The 27,749-nt window shown below is 39.4% G+C and overlaps 1 protein-coding gene and 1 pseudogene across 3 annotated transcripts in view; one reads left to right on the forward strand and one right to left on the reverse strand.

Annotated features, from left to right (window-relative positions):
- Positions 1–26,923, reverse strand: part of LOC141574260 (ankyrin repeat domain-containing protein 26-like) — a 40,506-nt gene extending 13,583 nt beyond the window's left edge. The window contains exons 1-17 of one of the 3 annotated variants that reach the window (XM_074348991.1): positions 26,880–26,923; positions 23,890–24,004; positions 23,558–23,731; positions 19,943–20,049; positions 18,495–18,632; positions 16,969–17,051; positions 14,748–14,879; positions 14,097–14,148; positions 13,644–13,713; positions 12,015–12,141; positions 11,547–11,608; positions 8,947–9,040; positions 7,815–8,025; positions 6,446–6,629; positions 5,469–5,597; positions 3,469–3,981; positions 1,861–2,013 (exon numbers count right to left, since the gene is read on the reverse strand). In XM_074348991.1, coding sequence (XP_074205092.1) covers positions 1,861–2,013; positions 3,469–3,981; positions 5,469–5,597; positions 6,446–6,629; positions 7,815–8,025; positions 8,947–9,040; positions 11,547–11,608; positions 12,015–12,141; positions 13,644–13,713; positions 14,097–14,148; positions 14,748–14,879; positions 16,969–17,051; positions 18,495–18,632; positions 19,943–20,049; positions 23,558–23,731; positions 23,890–24,004; positions 26,880–26,908 — 2,373 coding nt within the window. In that variant the 5' untranslated portion in view covers positions 26,909–26,923. Of the gene's footprint in view, positions 1–1,860; positions 2,014–3,468; positions 3,982–5,468; positions 5,598–6,445; positions 6,630–7,814; positions 8,026–8,946; positions 9,041–11,546; positions 11,609–12,011; positions 12,142–13,643; positions 13,714–14,096; positions 14,149–14,747; positions 14,880–16,968; positions 17,052–18,494; positions 18,633–19,942; positions 20,050–23,557; positions 23,732–23,889; positions 24,005–26,879 lie in introns of all 3 variants that reach the window. The other 2 variants (XM_074348992.1, XM_074348990.1) reach the window with 2 other exon arrangements.
- The window catches only part of LOC141574264 (immunoglobulin heavy constant gamma 1-like), a 460,833-nt pseudogene that overhangs the window by 126,330 nt on the left and 306,754 nt on the right, over positions 1–27,749 (forward strand).

Consider the following 27,749-nt stretch of genomic DNA (forward strand, 5'->3'; position numbering starts at 1 on the left):
TCAAAATTCGACCTCTACCTCATACAATACATACAAAACTAACTCAAAATGAAAGAGCTGAAACTACAAAATTCTTAGAAGAAAACACAGGTGTGTGTCTTCATGACTGGATCTGGCACTTGTTTCTTAGGTAGGATAGTGAAAGACAGAAATAGATTAACTGAACTTCATCAATATTAAAAACTTCTAGTCTTCAAAAGACACCATCAAGTAGGTAAAAAGGCAATCTCCTGAATAGGAGGAAATACTCGAAAATCCTACATCTGATCAAAGATTTGAACCCAGGATACAAAAAGAACTCTTACAATTCGATCATAAAAAGACAATCCAATTTTAAAATGGGCAAAAACCTGAACAGACACGTCTTCAAAGCAGATACACAAATGGATAAGCGCATGGAAAGACCCCCAACATTCTCAGTCATCAGAAAAATGCAAATCAAAACACAATGAGATGCCAGTTCACACCCACCAGGAGAGCTAATGACCAGTGTTGACAGGGATGCATAGAAACTGGGAGAATTACACACTTTGGATAAAAATGTTAAATGGTGCAGCCACTCTGGAATATGGCAGTCCCTCAAAAGGTTACACAGTTACCGTGTGACCCATACGACAGCGTTTCCACCCTTAAGTCTGTTCCCCAAAGAAATGAAACATGTTTACACCAAAACTTGGACAGAAGTGTTCGCAGCAGCATTATTAACAATAGGCAAAACCAAGAGGCAGCCCAAAGGTCCATCAACTGACGGATGGATAAACGGTTTAGCCCAACCGAGTAATGTTCGACAATAAACAGAAATGGAAATACTGACAAGAGCTGTAACATGGATGAACCTTGAAGACGTTTTGTCAAATGAAAAAAGCTAATCATGAAGGACCACACAGCATGTGATTCCATCCATGGGAAACACCCAGAACAGGCACATCTATAGAGACAGAAGTCAGCCTGGTGGCTGCCGGGGGCTGAGGGGGACGGGGGCTGGGGGTGATGGCCAAGGGATGCAGGCTTTCTTTTTGGGGTGATGGGAATGTTCTAAAATTGACTGTGGTGACAGCTGAACATCTCTGGATATACTAGGAGATACTAACTATGCATCCTAAATGGGTGACTTAAATGATACGTGAATTTTTTTTTTTTTTTTGGTGGCGGGAAGTAATTAGGTTTTACTTACTTATTTTTAGAGGAGGTACAGGGGATCGAACCCAGGACCTTGTGTATGCTAAGCATGCACCCTACCACTTGAGTTATGCAATCCCCCCTATGTCAATTATATCTCAATAAAGTTAAGAAAAAATCCAAAGGCAGGATCTAGACAATTTTCCTAATTCTCTATTTTGGGTGTATAGACGTCACCTGAACTTCTCCATGCTTTGACAACATACGTAAAATGAAGAGAAAATGAAGGCAATGCCTAACTTCAACTGGTTTGTATAATGACCTTTCTGCACAAGTTACTCTGAAATCCATGAAATCAATACACACAGATTCTATATCCATTCACAAAAGTGAAGAGACATGACAATTTTCTGGAACATGCCATGAAACATTATCCTCTGATTTTATCTAGCTGGCCTCATTGTGGTGAGAGATCACTAAAAAATACTGTTTAGTAGGGAAAAAAAGTTAACTTCTGTGAGGAAAGATGTATAATTCTCAACTCATCTAAGGGTAAATACTATAAGAGAAACATAAAGAAATGGCAGAATGAAAGTCAAAGTTTAAGAAACAAGTACATCATAAAGATAATAAAAGTGTAATTATAATGAAGATACAGAAGAAAGCTGTCCCTGAAAAGCTAGTGTCCTGCAACGCTCTGCGCTGCACACTCACGGCCGACGTGCTAGGTTTCACACGTACTGGGTTCGCAGTTTGATGTGACCTCCTCTCTGACTCCTGCTTCTCATTTTCTGAGTTAGTGTGATGATGTGCTGTCACCTCCAGGGAAGCTTCCAACATGGACACTTTCTTTCGGGTGTCAGTCAGCTCTTGCTGGAGCTGTCTCATACAGGCCTAAAAAGATAACTCTGTTACTGATTTTTAAGTCACCTTATCATTAAGTTACATTAATAACATATAACTCCAACATATGGACTTTGAGAACTATCCCCACAGACATCAGTTCACCTTCTCTTCCTCACAGGCACACATTCCTGTTTACTGAATTTCATTAAAGACACAGAAGGCGTGACCCTCCTGCCTTACTGACAGTAAGTTAACTTAGACAATGGATGCTGCCCCACCAGCCATTCCCTGCCCCTCCCAGGAAATGGCCAAGCTTTACCCCCACTGAAGTCTCAAACAGAAAGGGGTGTGTAGGTGGGATGAGTGGCGGTAAGTTCCACACTGTGGAACATTCTCCCTCTTTCTCATTAGAGGCTTAAGTTCAGAGTTCTTCACATATTCAATCTGGTGTTTAAATCCTTCCAATAGACTCCTATCTCACAATAAAAATGAGGTTATTCCAATGGCCTTTGGGGACCCGAGACAACCTGGCCTCCCCTGCCTCCTGGACTGCAGCTCCTACACTCCCCCGACACCTCCCACTCACTCCCTTCCTGCCACTCAGGACTCGGCCTGCTCCTCCCTCAGTCTGACAATGGGACCCCAGTGCCAAACTCGTACATCACAGAGCGCTCCAGTTCCTCTGTACTGGACAAACTTAGTTCCAAGTGACAGTAACTGAGCCTTGAAATGAGAATTGTGAGCACATTATTTGAAAAAATATTCAAAGTAAATTAAAAATAGAACAGGGGAGACTAAGTCAAACACAGTTTTGCTAAAATTTACGCATTGTCCCAAATTATGACTGAATGAAAAGTAGATGCCTTTAAGGAGTGGAGAGGTCATAACAATACATGATTTGAGATGGAAATATTTCTAAATTTAATTCCAATTGACATGAATAAAAGTAAGATTATATCAACTAGAAATATATGAAAAGCTACTAACGAAAAGTACAAGATACAGCATTTACACATCAGTTCATCTGGGAAATCTGGATTGGACTGTCAAGGTAATCCACACAATTGAATCTTTTCTCTTTTTTTTTTCTTTTACTTTTTGTGTTCACACAACTGAATCTTAATTTCAAAACACTCATTTTAGGTCTGAGCATTTCATTTATCTGCTTCGTCACGATACTAAAATGTGGTGACAGGAAGATTAAAATGATTTGGGCACTGTAAGAGTAAATTACTAAGACCTTCCTGTATCTATCAACAACTTAGAGCTTAACCTCTTAAAATTTCAGGTGACACGGCATCTTTACTCAAAGTGAAGCACCTCTCAGGTCCAATTTTTGTTTGCTGGATACAAGATATGCTTTTAGGCTGCTTTTACAGTGTATATATTTATAGCCCGCACATTTTTTATATTCAACTAGTTTCAACGTTTAGCTTCCATCAGATACTACTTTGAATTTTCTTTGAGGAAGTCTGAAAATTAGTTCTCTTTCTGGGTACTTACTTCCATTTCTGCTCTGTCAGTTTCATACTGATACAGTCTTTCTTTTATACGTTGGCATTCATTGATTAACTCCTTGTTTCCTTCCTCCAGCTTCAGAACTCGTCTGCTCATGGCTTCAAGTTTTCCCATGTGATCCAGAAACGGCTCTGGGATATTAAGTATTGTCTTTTTACTTTTCGCTTCATTTTGAGCAACATCCAGTTGCTGTCGAAGCAACACGTTTTCACTTTGTAGTTCGAATACTCTCTCCTCCAAGAATGCCTGCTTTCCAATGTATTTGTTGACTTTCCCTTGTTTGCTTTGAGACAAGGGTTCAGTTTCCTTGTTTGAATGCTGGGCTTCGCCTCGGTTTCTACGCACACATTCTAATACCAACGTCGTTTGTCTAAGAGCATCTCTCCTGGGATGGAGCTCAATTTCTTGGCCACGGAATTGACGTTCAGCTTCAGGAAGTTGCTGAGGAAGCACCTCGCTGCTATCTTTTGGGTCAGACAGCTCAAAATCCATTGTGTCCTGTAAGTGAAACCCCTCATCTCTTACTCTTTGAACTGTACGCAACAAACTGACATATCATAATTTCCTTTGAAGTGAAAGACTAATCTCTAAGTTTATACAACAAAAAGTTTGCAATAACTGGGTATCCAACTGGAAAAACTTAAGGTGGATACAGATCTCAAACTTTAAACAAGCAGAAATCCCCAAGAGTTCAAAAATTTAATTAAAGACAGTGAGCCCATGAAAGCAAAAAAGAAACAAAAGGATGTTTAAGAAGCTCAGAACTGGGAAGGTCTTTCTTTCTCTGAAATACAACAAACCCAAAAGGCTTAAAATAAATATAATTTTTAAGTGTAGTCAGATTTATTCATTTTTTGATATCTAACCTTTACAGCTACCCCCAAAGTAAAAGCCTTAGCTCTGTATATATTTGGACAGATTAAATTTCCTAAAAATTTTTTTCCTGAGAAAATTCCATAAATATTCTCCCTTTCTAACATTTTCAGAGCGAGTTATAAGAATTACATCTACGGAGAAGTGATAAATCTAAGCACTGTACTAAGCACGTCTACAAACATCGGTTAACTCAGTTAGCTGTGACAATTCTGGAATAAAGGGTTAAGAGCACAAGCAAGCTGCAGGGTTTCCCCCAGGGCTTCCGACTCTCTGACTCTTACACCAGACCAACACTACTTCTCTAGGACAAACATATAAACACAAGAGAAGCCTTCTATTTCCCTAATGGTGAACACACTGAACATAAAGAAGGTCAAATTTACAGAGCTCTTCTTAGAAAATCAGGAGACTATTTGCTTCTGCAATAATTTTTATTTCTTCTTCATGGTCTTTATAACAGTAGTGGATGTGAAATAGCAGGGAAATACAGTGAACTGTTTTATTAAAAATAAAATACTGATCAATAAGTTATCACTAAGTATAGATTATGGCATGTCTATCACTATATTCAAAAGCTCCTTTGTACTGAATTCGGATATCATATGGAGCAGAGCATTACTTTTTATCACACGTGGGAGAATGACACCCAAACTATGGTTTCTGAACTGGCTACTTTTCCCCCCTTACCATCAGTGGAAGTGATAAAGTAACCTCTTCATTCGTGTATCAAAGGAGTGAGATCACTGCCAGAAACTAGAATGCCTGCCGTTAGTAGCAACAGTTTTGAGATAATGGAAGGTTCTACAATGCCTGCAGTTAGTAGCAAGTTTTGAGATAATGGAAAGTTCATCAATTCCTATGGAAAGTATGAACAGCCTCTCCTTGGATGAGGCCACTGTGAATGTCACTACGTCACTGTTGCCGGCAAATGGATTTGAATTCAAAATATTGCTTTATCCAATGGACCAGAAATGAAACCCCCAGAAAATATATTTACATATATAGGCTTTTAAAACCCTCTATACTTTCTGTACCTGTAGTATTGGTCTTTACACTATGTAAATATACAAATTCATACACACATGTCTGAAAATGACTAAAGAAAATACCTCAGCATTCATTTTATTAGTCTTTTCTGCCTCCTTTTGTTGATGATGGGCCAGGATTTCATCTTGTATTACTCTGGCATTCTGCTCTCGAGAAAGTTGTCTCTCAGCGTCATTTCGTGCTTCTAAAACCTGGAGACATATTTCATTAGGTTTTGGGTTTTATACCATGAAAAAAATCAAAAAAGCTTAGCAGGGGAATCTTTTAAAAAATTTTTAAAACTGTTAAAAAGAAGTAGCCTTTTTAAGCACAGGGATCTTTAATGCACATACGTAACTCAAATTCTAATATATATGACAGCTAAATTTATCACAGAGGAAAAACACAAGGGATGTAGTATCGTGAAAGAAAAAGTTTTTTAACACTATATAAATTGAGTTATAGTCATTTTACAATGTTGTGTCAAATTCCAGCCCAGAGCACAATTTTTCAGTTGTACACGAACATATATATAGTCATTGTGACTTTTTTTTTTGTTGTGAGCTACCACAAGATCTTGCATATATTTCCCTGTGCTATACAGTATAGTCTTGTTTATCTGTTCTGCATATGCCTGTCAGTATCTACAAATTTTGAAATCCCAGTGAAAAAAAATTTCTTTGTAAGGCATTTAACCAGTTCCATCACAGTCTCAAGGCAATTTAGCCTGGATTTTAACTTCAAAAAGCCAAAATTAACACATGGATTTGAATTAAGACTTGTTACTTTGTTGAATGGACCAAAACCGTCAATCCTTATGTTAATGATTAAGCTCAATTTAACTTCCATTCCTTCACTCAGAAAAGACACAGAGCATCTATTAGATGCCAAGAACACCAAGAAACTAGCAAGTTAAGCTCTAAATGTCATAGTTCATATTTAGGATGAGATAACTTTTATTTGTTTTAAATGAAAATGTAGATGAATTCAAAACAGTATTATAAATAATATTGATGAAACAGTGTTAGAGATATGAAATTTTCACCTAAGACTAATTTACCTGATTTGGTTTATTCCTTATGCTCTTCGGTTTGCATTCTAGTGCTCGGGCAGTGCTTTCAAGTTGTTGGTTCGCGGAAGCTTGCTCATTGCATTCTTTCTCTTTTCTTTTTGAATCATCTTTAGTTTTACCATATAATATATAAGCATTTTTCTTCTTCTTTGTTTCTTGTTTTGATGTGAATCTGCAGTGAAATATGCTTACCTTAAAATTTATTTTGTTAGAAAATAAAAAGTTCATTTTATGATCTGGTTCTTCACATGCTGATTTATTACCCTAATGGAATTTCTATGTTCTCAATTTCTTTTTTCATTTCTAAGTCTCACATTTTAAATTCCTCACTTCAGTCTCTTCATAAAGATATATATATATACATACATACATACATACATACATACATACATATATATTTGAAAAGTAGCAATGAAAAGACATAATGCTACTGAGTTTCAGTCAAGAGTAACTCTGGTGAATAGTGTAGGAAAGAAATTTTGCAATTATTCAGTAAAGTATGAATTGAAAATTACCCTTTTTTCCCCACATAGTCATAGATTACTCCATTAGGACAGAGAATTTAGTTACTAGTTAAAAGAGAAGTTGCTATTTAGAAACAAGTTTATAAGTTCATGAGAGACAAAATTTCAACTTCATGGGCTATTATTACAGGGACTCCTACATGATCTCCAGCAGAAGGTAACATCCGCAGACGTCTTTTCCAGAACACAGATCCGCTAATTAGCATAATCCAAGGCGAGGCTGGGGAGTCTACTAGCTGATGCCCTACACTTTATGTTTCTTCTTTTGCAACACTTTGAACTTTCCTTGTTGAATATCATTTATGTAGTAAATCATTTTTAAATCCCTTTTGGTACAAGGCAGGATCCATATTAAGTAATTAAGAAATAGAGTAACCCGTGCTTTCAGCACAGACCTTTGAACTGATCTTATCTCTGCAAGAGCGATGCTGAAGAAACTAACCAGTAATCACTTTCCACTTTACTTTTTAGTCCATCCATTCATATGTTAAGAATCAAACTGTATAAATTTTTTTTAAAGTTTCTGCCTTGAGAAAAATGGTCATTTCATAATTCTGCAAGTGGGAATGTAAAGTAATATAAACTTCCTGGAGGACAATTGAGAGATAAGGATCAAAGATCTTTTTTTAAAGAAATATAGAATGAGGAGATATATATATATATATAGCTGTATTATTTCCAAGAGTCTCATATTCCACAATATTAATGAAATTTTCTCCCCTGTAAAATCCCAAAAGGTAAGTTAGCAATTGTAAGACTTCTCCTACATACCTACAGTATTAAAGTAAATATAAGGAGTTCAAATACTTCTTTAAAACCAAGAAATTCAGTACCTCATGCTGCAGAGCTCTTGTTCCCACTCCACATTTTGAAGTTTTAACTGTGATTTTGCTTCTCTTGTTTTCAACAGCTCTGTGTGTAGCCAGTTCATCTTATTTTCCTTTTTTTTAGTTTCTCCTCTAACTAGTTCACAGTCAGATTCTTTAAGTTCTATTGATCTGAATGAATGAACTGGATCCTCAATTTTCAATAACCTATCAGAATCTGCATTAGGAAGAAAACAAAAACAGAAACAAAATATATGAATAACTTTTGTGTATAAAGGACTGTGCATTTTCACATTCACTCATCCACACATTGAACAAATGGATATTGAGCATCTATAACGTGGAAGACATTCTTCTAAGCTCTGCAGATATTAAAAGAATGACTAAGTAATATTATGAACACTATGCAAATAAATTTGACAATTCAGGTGAAGTGGGTAAAATTCCTTGAAAGAGAGAAATTACAAAAGCTCAATTAAGAAAGAACAAATAAGCTAAAAAGCCCTATATCTTAAAAACCAAAACAAAAGTCCTATTTAAAGACCTTACCACAAAGAAAATTCCAGTCCCAATGGTTATACTGGTGAATTCTACCAAGTATTTTAGGAAAATTTAATACCAATTCTACACAAATTCTCCTCAAAAAATGAAGAGGAAGAACTATGTCCTCATTCTATAAAACTAACATTACCCTGAATCCAAAACCAGACAAAGGTATTACAAGAAAGAAAACTAGTGTCATGAAAATGGAGGTAAAAATTCTAAACTCTTCCTTCTTCTAAAGAAGTATTCTACATTACCACCTCCTGCCAAGGACCCCCCAACTCCTTTTCCTTCATTTACTCCCCTCCTCCCTGCCTCTCTCATTCTTCACTCCCTCCTTCCCTCCTCCTGGTTTCCTGACTGTCCTCAGGTCACAGAGCATCTTGAAAGAAAGCTAACATCTGAGCTCCTTAAACAGCATTCTAGTTTAATCTGTTGCTGACACCTGATAAGATATACAATTTACTTCCTTTTCTCCTCTTCTTCCTCACTATATGTTCAACAGGAGATTTTCTTTGGCTGAGAGAATAGATCCAAATCCATGTTTCAAATCAACATTCTGTCAAGTGACTTTTTTATAAAATACAGTGCTTACTTTCTATTTGTCCATTTAATGTATTTTTTTCTCCTAGACCTGCAGCTCCAGATAAATCATCAACATAGTTCGGTAGTTGAATCTTGGAGGTACGCTGTTAAAATTAATATTAATAATGAGTTGCATAAAGATTTCCTGATCCCTTTCTAAGAAAATACCTGCGTTCCCTACCTTGTTAGTATTTTATTTAATTTCCTACTTTAAAAGCAATTAGACTTAAAAAACAAAATAAGCATATCCTGGAAACCCAAACATTTAAATAGAAAATTTCATATACACTCTTTAGAGCAAGCCTATCTTTTATCTTCAGTTGGCTTTTGACTCTGTAAACTGAGCATGGAAAGCCAGAGCAAATATTTTCACAGACAAAATACTGACTTACATGCAGATTTCAATGAAAAATTAACTTCAAAACAGCTAATTCCATTTTCCATTCCTCGACAGAAGAGGACGTTTAAAAAAAGATATATTTTTATCTGTATAACTGAAATGCTTTGCAGTATACTTGAAACTAACATCACAAACTAACTACACTTCACTAAAAAATAAAATTAAAATATACATATTTAAATATATTCTTTAATAAGTATATGTGCTATAAATTTAAAATGTTTCTTAGGACAGATACTGTTTTTAGTATTAAAATAACAAACGTGGCATGAAAAGAAGCCTTGGGAGTCTGTCATGTTGAGTATTAACAGAACACTGTGGAAACTGCTACATTTCAGTAAACAAAGGCTTAGCAGAATCTAACTATTATTTGATAAAAGTTTTTTGATAGCGAAAATAGTTGAATAAAAGACCAAAGTAGAAAGAAAAACATTTATGTTTAAATTAACAGCAGAGAAATTTTAAATGTAGTTATGCAGCTCTTCAAAAAAGTACCATAAGCTTTACTTTACTTAGGGAAGAATAAGAACACTGTTTAGCGACCACCCGCATGTGCCAGGCCCTTATGATGCACATTCTCTTCTCTACACACAACAATAACAGTGATTCTAAGGACGGTTACCCACTTGCAGCTTCCTGGCCACTCCAAGATGCTTGAGCACCGTGATGAGCAGATGTGACCCGCTGTTCTGTCTGTCCGGAACATCCCTCCCCCGGACCTTCGTGTGACTGGCTCCTACCTGTCCATCAGCCTGGCAGCTTTGGTCACACTCAGCTCTTTTCTGACTACCTAAATTCCACCCTTACTCCACCCCCGTCCTAACTACAAACTCCCCCGCTGTTGTTTAAACTAACGCTCTCCACGTTCCTTATATGAAGGACTTACTGTCCCTGATAAAGGGTTCCTGTTTACTTGTTCTTCTGTTCCTGCCACTACAGCCTAACCCCTCAACTGCTACATTCAGTGTCTAACTGCCTGGTGCATAGCTGGTGTTCAGGAACAGGAATTTATTTAAGGTCAAAACATCTAAAATCCTCAGAGAGCTTCAAGTACCAAAGCACTACATACGAATCGGAGATGTCCGATAATAGTCTACCAACATTCAACATATCCCAAATGAGAAATCCCCGTGCCCGCTCTAACTTCCCATTTTATTGTCCTTCAGATTTTAAAAAAGTGTCCTCAACATTTCAGTAGGCCACTAGTGGCCACTGTGATCATTCTGTCTTACATTTCTATAGCACCCTTTACAGTTGACAATGTGTTCACATTTGTTACCACATTTTTGTTCATGACACATAACCTGAGAGGCAGGTATCAGTACCATGTTTTTGAACAAGGTCACTGACATTCAAATAAGTCAGGTAAGTTTTTCCAAGATCCCACAGTGGGTCAGAACCAGGATGCTACGTCTGCTGACTTCAAGTACAGTGCTGTGCCACTAGGCAGGAGCTGCCGAGATCCAAGGGCTCAGGCTCTTCTTACCTCTTTCCACGCCTATCACCATGGAATAGGTCATCACTACCCTGCACTTAGCTTCCTTCAAGTCCGGTCGCCATAAAGGTACTCAGTACACGCTATTTTCCCTACCCAAAATGGGCTGTCCTCAGTAAAACATCACTAAACCAAACTCCTGGTATTTTAACCCCACACAGTTATTACTATTCCCCATGCTTTTGCTTCTCCTGAAATGTTCATTGCAGATCTACTTGACAATCCAAATATAATAGTACTTTCAAGTCACAGGCACTGTCTTCTCAAGGACAAAGTGGTTAAACAAACAAAAACACCATTTTTTTGTGGGTTTTTTTAGTACAAAACTGTTTCTCTCTGAATCTCACTAAGCGTTTTACACACTCATTGATAACAAAGAAACAAACATCTGGTCACAGGCTGACCAAGAATTATTTTCTTTAGTTTTTAGAAAAGGTAACTTCAGAACCCAAATCGATTCCCTGTGACTTTCTAAGCCTTGGCTTTTGCACTACATACACCAGTTTCACTAGGTGAGTCTGGAAAATTCACAGAAGTGCTCTGCAGTGGTATGACATGTAGCACGGAATGACTTTACTAAGCGTGGGTTAAAATGAGGAAAAGATTTTGCTGGGCAAATGCAAAAGTGAGAAAGTGAAGTCAAAACATCCCTCCATTTATGTTTCAACATCACGCAATGCTCATATTTGAAAATAATAATAATAGAAGACAGTACCTTAAAAACCCAGGATGATTCTGCATCTTTCTTTTCTTTGAATCTTAATGCTGGTGTTGCATCTACAAAATGCAGTCACAGATACATTAATGAGAACACATACCACTGGGAAGTTTAAACATATATATAAGTCTATCTCGATTCATGAATATGTCAATAAAGTGGCAGAAAAGAATTTCAGAGGGTTGAAGCATTTTCTGGAAGAAAACTTGGTTGTAGTTGGGATATTTATGAAGGAAGATGGCAAAAGAAAAACACTTAAGAAGAAATGGATATCATATTTGGATCTACACATTTCAGATTTTTTACACTAGCTTTCTTTTTTTTTTAATGGCAGTACCAGGAATTGAACCCAGGACCTCGTGCATGCTAGTCATGCGCTCTCCCACTGAGCTATACCCTCCCGCCTCCAACCATACTAGCTTTTAAGCAGAGAAGAAAACCCATAGATGCTCACTGACTTACCACCTTTGCCAATTTTGTGTGCTCCGTCAGTAGAAATCAATTTCCTATGATCTGCTTGCTCCTTTAGAACACTGTTAATAGTCCAAGTGCTGTTCTCTTTTCCCCCAGTTTTTGGCTTTGTTGCTTCTTCCTATAAAAAAACAAAATGTAACAAAAATCCAACTTCAGAAAACATCATATTCCTACACTTGGTCATTCAATCAATCAGTCAGGAAGACAACATATATTTACTGTATCCATCAGATCATAGGCATTATCCTGGGAGAAGCTGGCAATATATATAAGACAGATTCTGCTCTATATTCTAGGGGAAGTAGAAACACATGAAAAGGAATCAACACAGACAAGTATCATTCAACAGCTCTACACCTGCAGTGAACAGACACAGTAAGGGCACAAAGGAGAGAAGAGACTTGCTGCATGTCAATAGCTCAGGGAATGCTGGGAAGACCAGACTGTGTCTTAAAAGACAGACCCAGTGCAGAGAGCAGATGTGAAGGGGATTCTAAAAAGGGCAGCCTGAGCCAAAGGTCGAGGTGTTAAACAGCATGAGAAGTCACATGGAAAACTAGAACTCAGTTACTGGGGACAGAATGGAGAAACAAAATTTGCTAGATTAAATATAAGACATCACTTCATTAATTTAAATGTAAGGATTTCTAAAAAAAGAAGTAGCTTCAAGTTAAAACTAACTTCCATAGGGAACTATATTCAGTATGTCACAAAAAAACTGTAATGGAAAAGAAAACAAAAAGAATTAGATATATACATATATATGCATAACCAAATCACTTTACTGCACACCTGTAACTCATACAATACTGTACATCAACTACATTTGAATTAAAAAACAAACTTCTATAACCAAAAAGAAAAAAGGTGAGGATCAAATTTTCTTTCTGTTGTTCATAAAATCAGAACAGAAGAGTCTGAGCACTTTTTTCCATGAGCTGACTTTTCCTTCTCTTAATCTGAATTTGAGATGATTTCTCTCATAATTTGTACTATAGAGTTCCTGCTCTCACTTAACCCCACTATTTCTGCTGTGTTTGTATAATCATCTCTCATTTTGACACTCGTTTTATTTTAGTCTTAATGCAGAACCAGAGACAGAAATAAAGAAAAAAAAAACACTCTTTCCTCACAACTCTCTGATACCAAAATAAAAAGTGTCCAAGGGAAAAAAAAAAGATACATGCTACGTAGTTTTGGAACTGGAAGGCCCCAGGAAGAGGCCATCATTATCACAGTAAGTAGCTGTGTGCACTGAAGATGTCCCTGAGGCACGAGTATTATACAAGTGCCGTCAGTGTGGCTTTAAAAGTCAAAGAATCCTTATCCTTGGACAAGCTTCACACTTCCTCTGTTGTGGGAAAACTTTTCAAAGTACAGTTTTCCTGTCACGATCTATTTTCTAGTCCATTTTGCTTCAGCCTCATCTTCAGTATTTACCGAAGTAAAAAACAGAAAAAAATTCAACCTGTCATATTTTTATAAAATGGTTTACTCTGACTAACTTTCTAATACAAACATAAAACAATGATAGGCAGACCACTGCTAAATTTTAAGAGTAAATACTATGCAAAACTAAATTCAGAGCAGAAAAACTCATTTCACAAGAAAACACTTTACCTTGGGAGCAAGATCTAAGTCACCGTCCGATGGAGGCCTTGAATCATCAACATCATGTCTGGGTGAAATACTTTGGAGCAAAAATACACGTCAAAAATGAGTGAGTTCATTTCTTTAAACAAACGAAAGTGACAAAAGTCTATGCTGAGGGATAAGAAAGCAGATTTGGGAGCCAGGCTGCCTGCCTGATGGTTAAGTCACAGGTCAACTACTTGTTAACCATGGAATCATGGGTCAACTAGTCCCCTCCTTAAACCACAGCTGCCTAATTAACTAACAGTAAGCTGTAACAGCACAGCTACTCTGCAAAGCTGTTGTGGTGACTGTACGAGGTAACAAATGTCAAGTACATATAACATGGTGTCTAACCCAGAGTAGGACACCCAACAAGCCTTGTTTCTTTCCTCTGTGTTCCCTTAGTCAACAGATTTTTAGAAATCCATAAAATCCTACCCGATGACGGAGATGTCTTCAAACCTCGGTGAAAACTCAACCACTAAATCCGCTATTAAAGAAAAAAGTAAAATAGATTCTATATCAGCAATAGAAAAATACAGAATATTAGAAGTATAAGACCAATGTTTTGTTAAAAAGCATTCCTTTGGGACCACACCTAGAGACTACACACGAGTGAGTATTGAGTATACTCCTGGTAGGTAATTAATGCATAAAACCCACTTCCCTCCTACATATTTATCAAAAAAAAAAAAAAAAGGGGGTGTTCATCCAAATTTGATATCTTAAAGTGAACTGCTGTTTACAGGGACCAAAATCCCAACCAAACTTTATGAGACTCACAAAAAATGGTAATCGTTAGTAGAATCAGCATCATAAACTGACGTCAAGCTCACACAGCGTGGTGTTTCTGGACGACACCCACGGGACAAACCCACCCCGCCATTTGGCTTTGTCAGCCTCGTGTTATCTGGGCACAGTCATCCCTATTCGCTCACATATGGTCTAGGGCTGCTTTCACACTGCAATGGCAGACATGAGTGGATGTGACAGACACCACATGGCCTAAAATATTGACTCTCTGGCCCTTCATAGAAAAAGCTTGTGCATCCCTGCTGTATGTCATAACCAGGAAACCCTAAGACTCACATCGAATCTTCTTACTCTTCTGCTCAACATTCTTCAGTGGATCCATGCGGCTGCCATTGCTGGTTCCCAACTCGACAACCATTTCTTCTTCATCGTCTTTGCCGGACAACTGCAACTTTCCTTGGATGTTCTCTGCTCCCATATGAGAAGAAGGTAAAGAGAAATGATTGTTCTACAGTCATCACAGTAACTACATCTCCTTTCCCAGTGGCTGGTTTAGGAATGGGCACATGATGTAGCCCAGCCAACAAGATGCTAGGGGAAGTCTACCGGAAGCATCTCTGCTTTCTTCCTAGTTAACAGAAAACACGCAGAGAGAAGCAGCCCTCCTCGCCTGCGGATACTGTCATGCGAGAAGATGACGCTTGGAGCTGCTGCTAATCAGCAGATCAGGAAAGGCGACATCAAACACCAGCAGCCTCACAGCTGAAGGAGGGACAGCGTCTGGGATCCTGATGACATCACTGAACCTTCTAAACAACCCTGACTCCTGTTGCTGTAGCCACTGTTACTTAGGTCTTTTATTATTATTTGCAGCTGAAAGCACTGACAAATTTCCCAAGGTCTTCAGCAGACCTCCACCTTTCTATAGTACTAGAAAGGCTTTCAGAAGCATGCCTGAGCTAGGAAGTCACCTCGTTCCCAACCATTCCTACAGCATCCTTTTTGCACCACCAACATGAAACTCATAGATCCTGCAAAGTTCACTGGCACATCTTAGCCTTTGCACCGCTGTCCTTTCTGCCAAATGTAATCTTCAAAGATGTTCCGCCCACCAAACACTGCCCTTCTGCCTCCTTCCCTGGCAAACTTCTACTCGCTCTGCATGGCTTACCTGACATCCTACCCACTTTTAAAAAACTTCTTTCCTCACCATGGACTTAAAGTACTTGGCACATATTAAATACCAATAAAAAATATATAAAGACAGTTACAAAGTCCCCGTGGGCTCTGGGACACAGTAAGCACAGAATAAAGTAAAGCCAATCATAAAAATGGTGATGACAGTAACAAGCTCCCGGAGGCCAGGAGCTGTGCTTTTGACCTGTTTGCATTCTGTAACGTCAGAGTGGTGCTTAGTACCTAAAAGACACTTGATAGTCATCTGTTAAGTGGATAACTTAACAGATAAGAATGTTTTCTTTGAAAGTCCTGTTAAAAAAAATACAGACGTTAACCAGGGACAACTCTGTTGTGTTATGAGCACCTTGAAGACCAAAACTCTCTCTATTCCATCTTTGTATTTCCTACAACAGAAGTTCTTTGCTTGATCAAGGTCTACCAAGTTAAAGGTGCCCTCATACAGTTCAGACTGAACAGCACGTGAGGGGTCACACCTAGGCAACATAGTCTTCTTTTTTTCTTTTATGTGAAGCACTTCTGTGCTTTTATTACAATTTGTTGAGTCCTGAGTTGTGCTATTTGAGTATTTATTATCACAATCTTTTAACTAATGGCAACAGAAAATCTTGTTCTAACAAAATTATAGTTTCATGACAAGTATCCCAAAAAAGAGAAGAAAACATCTGACTCTCATGAAGGCAACATGTCGCATTGTTTGCACTTCTGAGGAATGAAATCGGTAAGAGAGACCTTGTTGGTGTAATGATGCGAAAAGTAACCAGTGCTTCTCAACAAGGCACTGCTTTCCTGACTTCTGCACTATCACTAGGTATCTTTAAAAAACAGTCTCTTGTTAGTATGCTGCACACTGGCCCAGCTGTGCAGTTCTAATTGTTGGCCATTTGTTTATAGCACCAGGAAGGTATTGCCGAGCTCCCAGTTTTAAAGACAATCACTTTTTAGTGAGGCTAATCATAATCACTATGCAATAACTAGCATTCATTTACCCAATGTAATCCATTTGCTGTAAAAATTAAAGATCCAGTTCTGTAACAAGGCCAACTTGTTATAATGTTACAGGAAATGTACAACAAAGTAAAAAACCTGTTTTTTGTATCTACACAAAGATATAATATGGGATTTCAGGGGCCATGATTAAATAAATGAATTTCTTTTCAGACAATATTGTCCCAGATTTTAAGTTACCTACAATTAACTTCTCAATTCTGAATACTAGACCATTAAGAAAAAATTAATTAAAAAAACAAAAACATACATGAAATTTACACACTGGATTTCATCACTGCCCTTTCATTACCAAAAGTTCCTCAATCTTACTTCCTTATCTATGGTAGGCCCAACAACAGTAACTTATTACCAGAACTCTGTCCTAGGTCACTATTTTGAGGGGGAGTATTTGGTATCCTTCCGGCTCTGTAGTCGACAATCAGTCGGTAAAGGCTATGTATAAAAAAAGTGATAAATAAATATTACTACTTGAATACTAATATGAAAAACAATTATCAAATATATTAAATTCTTGGATTATTTCAGACAATATCAGAGGTAATACCAAAACTTCAATTGTCCCATATACTTCAAATTTGTACAATCTACAAACTTTTAAATTTAGCATGTGTAATTAAAAAAGAAAAAAAAGGTGAAGTAGTCATGAACTGAGGGCAGTACAGCTCAGTAAGTTAACTAGAGCGAGCCGGACATATGGAAAGTATCTCAAACTCAGAAGTCCCAGCTCTATAACCAACAGCTATTTGTTCCTGGAAAAGTTGCTTCTCTTCAGCTCAAAGTCTCCCTTTATAAAACTGGGATCTTACTGTCTTGTTAGGCAGTTAGTTATTAATACTCGTAAAAGTATTACGAAGATTTAATGAGGTAATGTATCCCCTAGATGCTCAGAAAATTAGTGGCAGAATGGAATAATTTCTTCCTGAACTTAAATGCTGGAACTATTTGAGAATCCCAAATAAAACCCTATGTGCGTTTTCTTTCATAGGTATAACATTTAAATGTGGCAGTTTTCAGAAAATGTTACAAATTACGGTGATTAGCTGTTCTTCGTGGTTTATAATTCAGGGCACCTCAGCTACTATAACTTGTAGTTAAACTTATTTATAAGTATATGACCTCATACAAGCATATGTATGAGAACTAAAGCTGTCACGCTGAAGTTTACGTGTCGATCACCACGAAGACCGCGCAAACTGGATCAGCACAGGCATCCCGGGAGCAGAGGTCAATCACGACCCGACTGCAGGACCAGTTTCTTTTTCCTTTTCTTCTTTTAAAATTTTATTAAAGGTCTTTAGACAGCAACATCCAGACCCCAGGCTCAGCTGCCAAGGAGATCCTGTTAAAGCTAGTTTTAGTACCAATGCTGCAGCAACAGAATCAAGGGAAACAAGAGAACGATTAGAATGCCCTTGCCCTGCCCCAATGCCTTCTGGGAGAGGATTGTCACTGTGATCTTAGGGGATCCCTTAGGTTCCTGGAAAATTCAAGAGGAAGATTAGAGGAGAAAGTCCCCAAAGGAAAATGCAGGATTTTCTGCTCTACGAGACATTTCAAGACCCAAATAACTAGTTAGAAAAATCAGGTATGTGACATTATTTGTACCCCATGCATAGGGGTTACACTGGAATGAAATGGAGAACAGTAGGACCCTAAGGATAAAGGTCTTACGAACCCCGAGAGCCCTGTGCCCACTGCTCCATCTCACTAGTCTGGCCTTTTGCTGGTTTCCAGCTGATGATGTGAAGGGTCTCACTGCCATCCCCAAAGTGCCTGCTCCCAACTAGGAACTCTCACCTGTCACATTACAAGTAACAGCTAGGTCATTTCCAACCTCAGTTTAGAGATAACTGGCACTTTAATGTAAACACTTACTGTTTAAAGCCATTATTACAGGCATATCGTCCAGCAAACCATCCATGTACATCTAGCAAATCGGTATTAACACGTTTCTCAAGCAGCAGTTTGACTATGTCCGGTGAGTCATGATGTACGGCAAGCATGAGTGCTGATCTAAAATAAGAGAGACAGCTTCACCCTTAGGAACTTAGTTAGTGCAACTCAGACAGTTAATTTGATCTATTTTACCAAGTTAATATCCTGCCCACCCCTGGAGAACTGACCATTTACATGCTCGAGTGCTCATCTTTGCAAATTACCTCCAAGGCCAAAATGGAGGGGCAGAAAAGAAGCCTCCTGTCCTACTTGGGTAGCACATAGTAGAAGTTGCTAATTTAAAGTCGTCTGATGGACAAGAAAGGATGCTGAGGTCACTTATCTGAAGTAGGTAAAGATTTAAATAAAGGATTCCCCATTTCTTCCCTCGTCTGAAATATAATACTTTAAAATCAGCTAGAGGTCAGGTAAGGAGAAGCTGTTTGCAGGCTGAAAACAGTAATATGAATAAAAGTGGCAATAAAAATAGTCACGGCTGCAGTTAATCACGCTGAGAAGCATGTGCCCGGCACTAACCTGAACATCTACACATGGACTTTCTTAGGCACAACCCCCCCTGAAGGATGTACGACGACCCTCCTTTACGTGCCAGGAAGCATACTGGTTGGTGATAAGTCATGTCCCCCAGGTAACACACCTGGCCAGCAGGAGAGCTGGGAATTCAACCTCATCTGACTCTAAAGCCCAGCTCTTTCCTCTCTATCACCCACCAATGACTTGTCTTCTTTAAAGGGAATGTTTATTCAATAATTAAAGCTATTTTTCTTCCTTCTACCATTATCAATTAAAAATAACAACATCAAAATGTACTAGAAATGAAAAAGGATAAAAACTGATGAGCCCACAGTATCTGGTAATAGTTACTCTCTTAGTGATACTCACTTAGTGATAACCTAATAACACCAGTATCCTTCAAAGAAAGTAATTTAAAGCAGAGTCATCCAAAAAGCAAAACAAACTCCTCTTTGTTTAATATGTATCTTTTAAGAAAAAAATATATACCAAGAAGAGGTTAAAACAAATTATAAATGAAGAAATTCAACACTGTCTCATAAGGTAAATTAAAACTAGAGTCCATACTAATAAAACTAAAATGAAACCCCTGAACTATTTTAAGATCGTAAGACCAAAAAAATCAGGTTGCAAATAACATCAGTCACTATCATAAAGGAAGGTGAAACCTGCTGCATACTGTTTCTTCGTGACACCAGGCAGAGTAATTGCTTTTCTACCTGACTGATGATGTGTTGATTCTAAGTTAATCATCCTCTTATTAAGTTAATCTTTCTGATTGGCTGTTACTACTTCAGAACAACATTAAGATTTAAAATAAAAAAGAGAGAGAGAGAGAGAACACACTATTGTACCTTTGCAGCTTGTCGACTGCATGTACATTTGCCCCGTTCGCTATCAAAAATTTGACCATTTCTTCTCTGTTCTCCCTGATGGCGAGTAAAAGTGGTGTGTATTTATACTGTAAAATAGTAAAAACAGTTGACAATGTGTAAAATTACATATAAATTTCAAAACTGAGTTTAAAAACTTGTCTCTGAACTTAAACATACAGTATAAAGTAAATAAAAAGTAGCCCCTTCCTCCTTGCCCCTCTGTGCTCCTTCTCTTTAAAAGGTTCCTCCTTGACCTCCTCGAAAGTTTCCCTGTGAAGTCATTCTCTTGAAACTCACTTCAGACATTTGCTGGTTCCAAGAACCTTCGCTTCTATCGCAGTGTGTATCAGGCATTCTCTAGTTACCTTACTGCTCAACTACTACTCCCGACACTCTAAACACTGCTCCAGAGAGAACCATTCAGCTACTGAATCAACTACATCTCTAAGGAGCCACGCTGAGGAGAAAGATACCATACTGTCTGCAGCATGCATAACCTATCCAATTACAACTACGACTAATCTCATAAAGCTTGCAGACATTCCAATGGGAATATGACTATTTCCATGTAAAGAAAAAGTTTTTCTTAAACCAACTTATAAATTCTAACTTGAAAAATTCCACCCCGCTGTTAAGGGATTATTATAAAATATGAAGTAGACTATAAATTAATATAGACTGTCTTTAAAATCTCGAAATATATACCAAAATATACCACAGGAATTGTAAATTCAAATGCTTACAGAGGCAACATAGGTGGCCCGAGTAAGTGAAGGTCACAAGTGAGGACAGCAAACTGGAGAACACATGCCCCACCAAGAAGAGGCCACCTCTGCAGAGCAGACCACATAGGAGCCTGGGCTCAAGGGGGACCAGATTTGATTCTTTAGGAGAAGTTCTGAAGTGTAGATTTCTGCACAAGTCTCCTAAATTTGAAATGTTGACTCAATGTGTGGAGACAAACTGAACATATCCGGGGCCACATTTAGTCTATAGCCCACTTGTGTTTTTATGTTTGCTGTGTTTCCAAACAGTTGGGTATAAATCAAGTATTTGTATGTAAAACCTTGCCTTTCTTTAGAATCATACGTCTTACACACAAAAACACTGGGCCCCAACATGTAATAAAAATTGTGATTAAGACTCATAATACCCACTTCAAGAATTTTTCCAATGCCTACTAAAACTACAATCTATCTGTATCAAATTCTCCCTGATTGTTAACCAAATGGATAATTAGGATTAAGAGGTAGAAACAATCAGGCATAAAATAAGGTACAAGGATGTATTGCACAACATGGGGAATAGAGCCAATAGTTTATAATAACCATAAGTGGAGCATAACCCTTAAAATTTTGTGAAACACTCAACTGTATACCTGTAACATATACTATAGTACATCGACTATACCTCAATTAAAAAAATATATTGTAAAATAAATACATTTTACAAAGGCTCATAATACCCGCTTCAAGAATTTTTCCAGTGCCTACTAAAAATACAATCTACCTGTATCTAATTCTCCCCAATTGTTAATCAAATGGATAATTAGTTCATGAGATGGCTGAAACTAAATTATTAAAACAATTCCAATTTGTTACTAATGTCATGGGTCTTGATGTTTAAAACTGCTATCTTGCATGGTATACTTATATATAATGGAATACAACTCAGCCATAAAAAAGAATGAAATAATGCCATTTGCAGCAACATGGAAGGACTTAGAGATTATCATACTGAGTGAGGTCAGAAAGTGAAAGACAAATCCCATAGGATATCACTTAATATGTGGATTCTAAAAATGCGATACAAATGAACTTATTTACAAAACAGAAATAGACTCACAGACATAGAAAACAAATTGATGGTTACCGAAGGGGAAAGGGGGTGGGAGAGGAATAAATTAGCAGTTTCGGACTAGCAGATACAAATTACTATATATAAAATAGATGAACAACAAGGTCCTACTGTATATACTACAAGGAACTATACTCAGTATCCTGTAATAAGCCATAATGGAAAAGAGTATGAATATTTGTATATATATATAATTGAATAAAAATATATATATAACTGAATAAGAATATATATAACTGATAGGAATATATATAACAGAGTAAGAATATATATATACACAACTGAATAATACATATAACTGAATAAGAATATATACAACTGAGTAAGAGTAAGAATACATATAACTGAGTAAGAATAAATATAACTGAATAAGAATATATATGTAACTAAGAATGTATATACAACTGAATACAAATATATACAACTGAATAAGAATATATATAACAGAATAAGAATATATATATATATATATATATATAACTGAATCACTTTGCTGTACACCAGAAACTATCACAACACTGTAAATCAATTACACTTTAAAAAAAACTGTCATCTTGATTATGCTAGGGCTCACTGAATCTAACAGATACATTGCAAGAGTCCGTCACACAGCTTTAACCAAAAGAAGGCTCATGATTTCCTATTATTGCGATCAGAAAAACCCTGTTGACCTAATGACCTGGATGGGAACAAAAGGTGCAAAATCTTTAAAGGGTCCGACTCTACTTGTTGAATCACTCACCACAAGCAAGTTTCTAAGACTGTCTGAGAGCCACTGAATCATCAGTGGTTAGAAGGGAAAAGGAGCTATTCTTCCAGGCAATAGATACTGCCAGTAATATTGCCAATAAACTCCTCAATCACAGAGGAAGAGACGGATAAAAGTCAGGCTAACACGGCTGGAAAGCAGAGCACTGAAAGCAGCAGCATCTATCAAACCCCCGCTCTTCCAGAGATGTCTTATTTTTGAGATCTGTGAATTTACATGTATTACACGAATCCATTCAATAGTCCTTAACCAAGGGTTGTATCAGAATCTCAGGGAAGTATTTCTAAATACCTGTGTCTAGACCTGAGTACATTTATTCAATCAAAATCTTCAAGGGAGAGCCAGGAGAAAAAGCAGGAGGACCAGCTTCGCCATCACTTGCTCCCCACCCACAGCCACAGCCCTGCAGGGGAGCTGCACCCGGCTGAGCGTGGAAGCCCCCAAGGTGAAGGTGTACGTGGAGGGCCATGTGGCCACCAGCACAAATGCCCCTGCTGGCTGGCTGTCAAACAGGACCTGACCTCACTCGCCCAGATTCGAGAACCTGGGATCCTGGGGTGCTCAGTGCCTGTGGCTTGCTGCCTCCCCTGCCCAGGTGCAGTCACCCAGCTTCCCCTGCTGGGTACTGGGTTCCTTCCTCCTCCCACCCATCGCCAGGCAGGCAGCCAGCCCCTGCCATCACTTCACTCCCCGCAAGCCTTCATCTTCTGTAGGCTCTGAGCCTACCACCCACTCCCAGCCACTTCCTAATGGGACGTTGTTCCTTCTGGGGTACAAGTGTGGCTGGGAGACAGAGCTCTGCCCTTTCTGTGGGCACTACCTCTAGCCTCTGGCCTTGGCTTTGGAGTTGTTTCCATGATAACAGGGCCTGATGTATTCAGTACACGTATTACTATAAATAAAACACCCGTAGCTAGAAAAGACCCTGTATTTCAAGTATCTTGTAAATAAAGTCAGTTGAGCTATACCTTGTTTATCGCCTCGATATTTGCCTTATAGCGGAGCAGCTTTGCTGCAATTGACGTATCTTCAGCCAAGACGGCGTAATGGAGAGCAGTGTTTTGACAGTCGTCCACAAGATTTGGGTCAGCTCCGTGTTCCAGCAGGACAGTGACACATAGTTCTTTCCGGCATTGTACAGCCTGTTGGTATCACGCCAAGAAACAGACTGTAAGTGCTAGGCATTCCAAGCTAACATTCCTCAAGTTCCAGCAGTTCGTTATATTTAAAACAAATTCACTTTTATTCTAAGTAATTAAATCAAATCAACCTCACGTGGACACGGTTGGCTGCTACACACCTTGATGAGAGCTGTCTTGCCTTCCTCGTCACGAGCACCCAGATCACACTTCCACTGGATAAGGAGAGCCACCACTGATGACTGGCCGCTGGTGCAGGCTAAGTGTAGGGCAGTCCTGCGAACGTGAGAGGACTGTTTAGGAAATTAGAGCGTACTAGTTCAAAGATACAGTTACTCACGTAATTGTAAACATTCAACAGCACGCTATTCCTACCCCTTTAAAACTAACATTTAGTCTTCTTATCTTAGTTCTTTCTATGGGGAAAGAACAATATTTATTAGCTCTTATTACTCACCACATTAATGGAAGAACTACCTGTTTGAATAGGAAGGGCATGCCGTTGAGATTCAGCTCACCTTGGGTCTGACTTCTACTTTAACACTGTCCCTTATTAGCTCTCACTTAGCCTGACTGTGCCGCAATTTCCTCATCAACAAAATGGGCATGAAGTAGTAGTTATCCTACAGGACGCCACTGTGATGCTTAAATGAAAAGCTATGCAAGGTGTCTGGCAGTTCCTTGCACAAAATAACAGCTCAAAAATTGTTAGGCAATACTGTAATTGTTACCGTTACTATTTTACAAAGATAACATTTCAATTAAGTAAAATGATAGTGTATCTACTTTGTTGCTACAAGGATGAGAGAGAACAGTGTACTTCAATGATTCTAACATGCTCATTGTCTCACACTTCAACATCTCTGACATGGGAAGGCAATTTAAAACTCATGTCTTACAACCATAGTTGGCAGCTCCTCCCAGGCCCGCCCCGCCCCGCCGCTGTTACCTGTTCTTCCTGTCTCTGCTGTCTACATTTTTCTTACGTGACAGCAACTCCTCCACTGTACAACTGGCACCTAAATATGCGGCTCTGTGCAACTCCTTTAGCTCACTCTTATGGACATGATACCCAGGCACGGGCTTCTCACAAACCCTGCGCTCTCTCTGACGGGCGCTGAAGCCCACCCAGCTCACGAATTTAGCAAGTCTCTTCTTCATCTGGCTTATCGCCTTCCGACACCGCTCACTTCCCTCCTGGCCTCTTGCCGCCTCCCGATCTCAGCGCTGGCGCTACAGAAGAGCCACAGAGGTCTCGCTGCCACACCTTGGCTGCAAAGCTCAGCGGCTCGGAATGTTTCGTCCGGAACAGTCGTAGCCTAGCAACAGCACTGACCCTCAACTGTCCCTCAACTGTCCCTCAACTGTCCCTCCAGAGCCAGTGGCCCTGTGAGTGCGCACAGAGGCCCGGAGACCCAGTGTGCCCGGTGCGCACGTGGGAGCCTAAGGCATTTCAAAACCCTGCAATTGCTTGTGGGCCACTTTGGATTCCCTTCAAATGCTGGTGCTAGGTGGCTGAGTGTTTTGGGACATTTCCACAAGTGAGGCTTGCCCCTGAGAAAGCCATGTTTGTACGCAACTGTGGTTAGAGTGGGGTGGAACCACAGGATGCTGAAGGCCTAGTCCCCCAGAGAGCTCCCCACCAAACATCTCTACATCTCCTTATCCCTCAGTTCATTCCTTTCCACATCCCTCTGGGCCCCAGCCAGTCTCCAGGGAATTTAGCAGATGCAAACAGCAAAAAGCTGTTTTCATGGTTTCAGAGATTGTGGCAATATGTATCATTAAGTACAAACTTGAGAAACCAACACACGCTCTCCAGATGAAATGAAAACGTGTTTACGCATGTCTGCTGACCCTGCTCTGTGGCTCAGCCTTATGTGTACACGCTTTCTTCACTTTATTTTTTGCTTTTATTTCCACCAAGTAAATCTTTAATCAAAGATTTATTTGGGAGCATGGTATAACATTTGAGAACTTTTTAATCACGTAACTATGAAAGCACCACATCAGTTACTCAGCGAGGCCACGCTGCTGGCTGACCACTTGCAGGAGGTGGGGAAGGCAGGGCAAGCCTCTTCTTCCTGCCAAACTCCATCCTTCCTCCCTCAGCTGGCTAATTATGGTTTCTGGCCCTGCCAGGATCAAAACTGCAGGGGGCGGTAGAGCTCCTAAGTGGCTGACACTCCTGGGAGCTGGTCTTGAGTGGACTCAACCTGGCAAGTGTTTTGAAGCTGACTCAGGGGCATTTCTGGGCCCACACCTGCCGTCACCTGCAACTCCCCTCACCTAAGTGAATGTGGTGTTACTAATTTACCCTTTTAATCTATCTTTTCTATTAACATACACCGTTATTTCCCTCATCTTAAAAAAAAAGATGCGTTCACCCTCCAGCTGCGGCTCATCTCTCTGCTCTCCGGCACACACGCCTCCTGCCCCTGCAAAGGAGCTGTTCCCATTGGCTTCCTCTGATTCCTCTCATTTTCCATGCAAGCAAGCGTGTCCACTGAACTGCAACTGCTCATGACAGGGTCACCCACCACCCACCAGGTGCTGACTCCACGGGGAGCTCTCAGTCCTCTCCTCACACGGCCCGGCAGCCACACTTCCCACCGCTGCTCTCCCCGACTTCCTCAAGCCCTTTCCTCACGGGGCTTCCCGGGTCTCAGGCTGCTCTGATTTCCTCCCACGGCCCTGGCCGGTCTTCTCAGTCCCAGCCCCTGAATGCTGGCACACAGCACCCCTGAGGCTCAGTCTTCTGGCCTCTACTACTTTCTGCTGCTGCCCCCATCAGCCTTCGGGCTTTATGTATTCTCTACAAGTTGACAACTTCCAAACTGCTATTTCCAATCTAGACCTCCCTCCTGTATTCCAGACTCAAACACCCATTGCCTCTCAATGTCATCTCTTGGAAGTTTAATAGGACTTCTCCTGGGCCGGCCCTCTCCTGGAACTGCCCTCACCTGGGCCTGCCATCACCTGGTCCTGCCCTCTCCTGATCCTGACCTCTCATGTTCCTGCCCTCTCATGGACCTGCCCTTTCCTGTGCCTGCCGTCAACTGTGAACACACCTGGTCCTGCCCTTCGACCTGCCTTCTCCTGGGCCTGCCCTCACCTGGTCCTCCCCACTATCTCCTGGGCTTCCCCTCACCTGGGCCTGCCCTCTCCTGGGCCTGTCATGTCCTTTGCCTGCCCTCCCCAGGCCTGCCCTCTCCTGGGCCTGCCCTCTTCTCGTCTTGCCCTCTCTCTCCTGGGGAAGTAAGCCAGAAAGAGAAAGGAAAATACAGTATGAGATCGCTCATATGTGGAATCTTAAAAATAAATAAATAAATAAATACAAAACAGTAACTGACTCATAGACATAGAGTACAAACTTGTGGTTGCCAAGGGGGTGGGGGGTGGGAAAGGACAGACTGGGAGTTCAAAATTTGCAGATACTGACATGCATATGCAGAATAGATAAACAAGATTATAAAGTATATATAGCACAGTGAAATACATACAAAATCTTATGGTAGCTCAGAACGAAAAAAAATGTGACAATGAATATATGTATGTTCATGTGTAAGTGAAAAATTGTGCTCTGCACTGGAAATTGACACAATATTGTAAACTGGCTATCTTTCCATTTAAAAAAACAAAAAGGATGAAATTCTGACATGTGCCACAACACGGACCAATCTTGAAGACGTTAATACTAAATGTAATAAGCTAGACAAAAAGGGACAAATGTGGCTTGATTCCACTTATACAAGATACACAGAATAATCAAATTCAGAAAAGAGAATGCTTAACGGGGCTGCGTCAGGAGGAGGGATGGGGAGTAACTGTCTAAGGGGCACAGAGTTTCAGTTTGGGAAGCTGACATGGTTCTGGAGATGGATGGTGGTGGATTGCACAAAAATGTGAATGTACTTATCGCCACTGAACTGAATACTTAAAAATGGCTACAATAATGAATTTTATGTTATGTATATTGTACCACAATTTTATAAAATCAGTAATTTTTTATTATCAAGGA

The sequence above is a fragment of the Camelus bactrianus genome, chromosome 20 (assembly GCF_048773025.1).
Source record: "Camelus bactrianus isolate YW-2024 breed Bactrian camel chromosome 20, ASM4877302v1, whole genome shotgun sequence".
NCBI lineage: Eukaryota > Metazoa > Chordata > Mammalia > Artiodactyla > Camelidae > Camelus > Camelus bactrianus.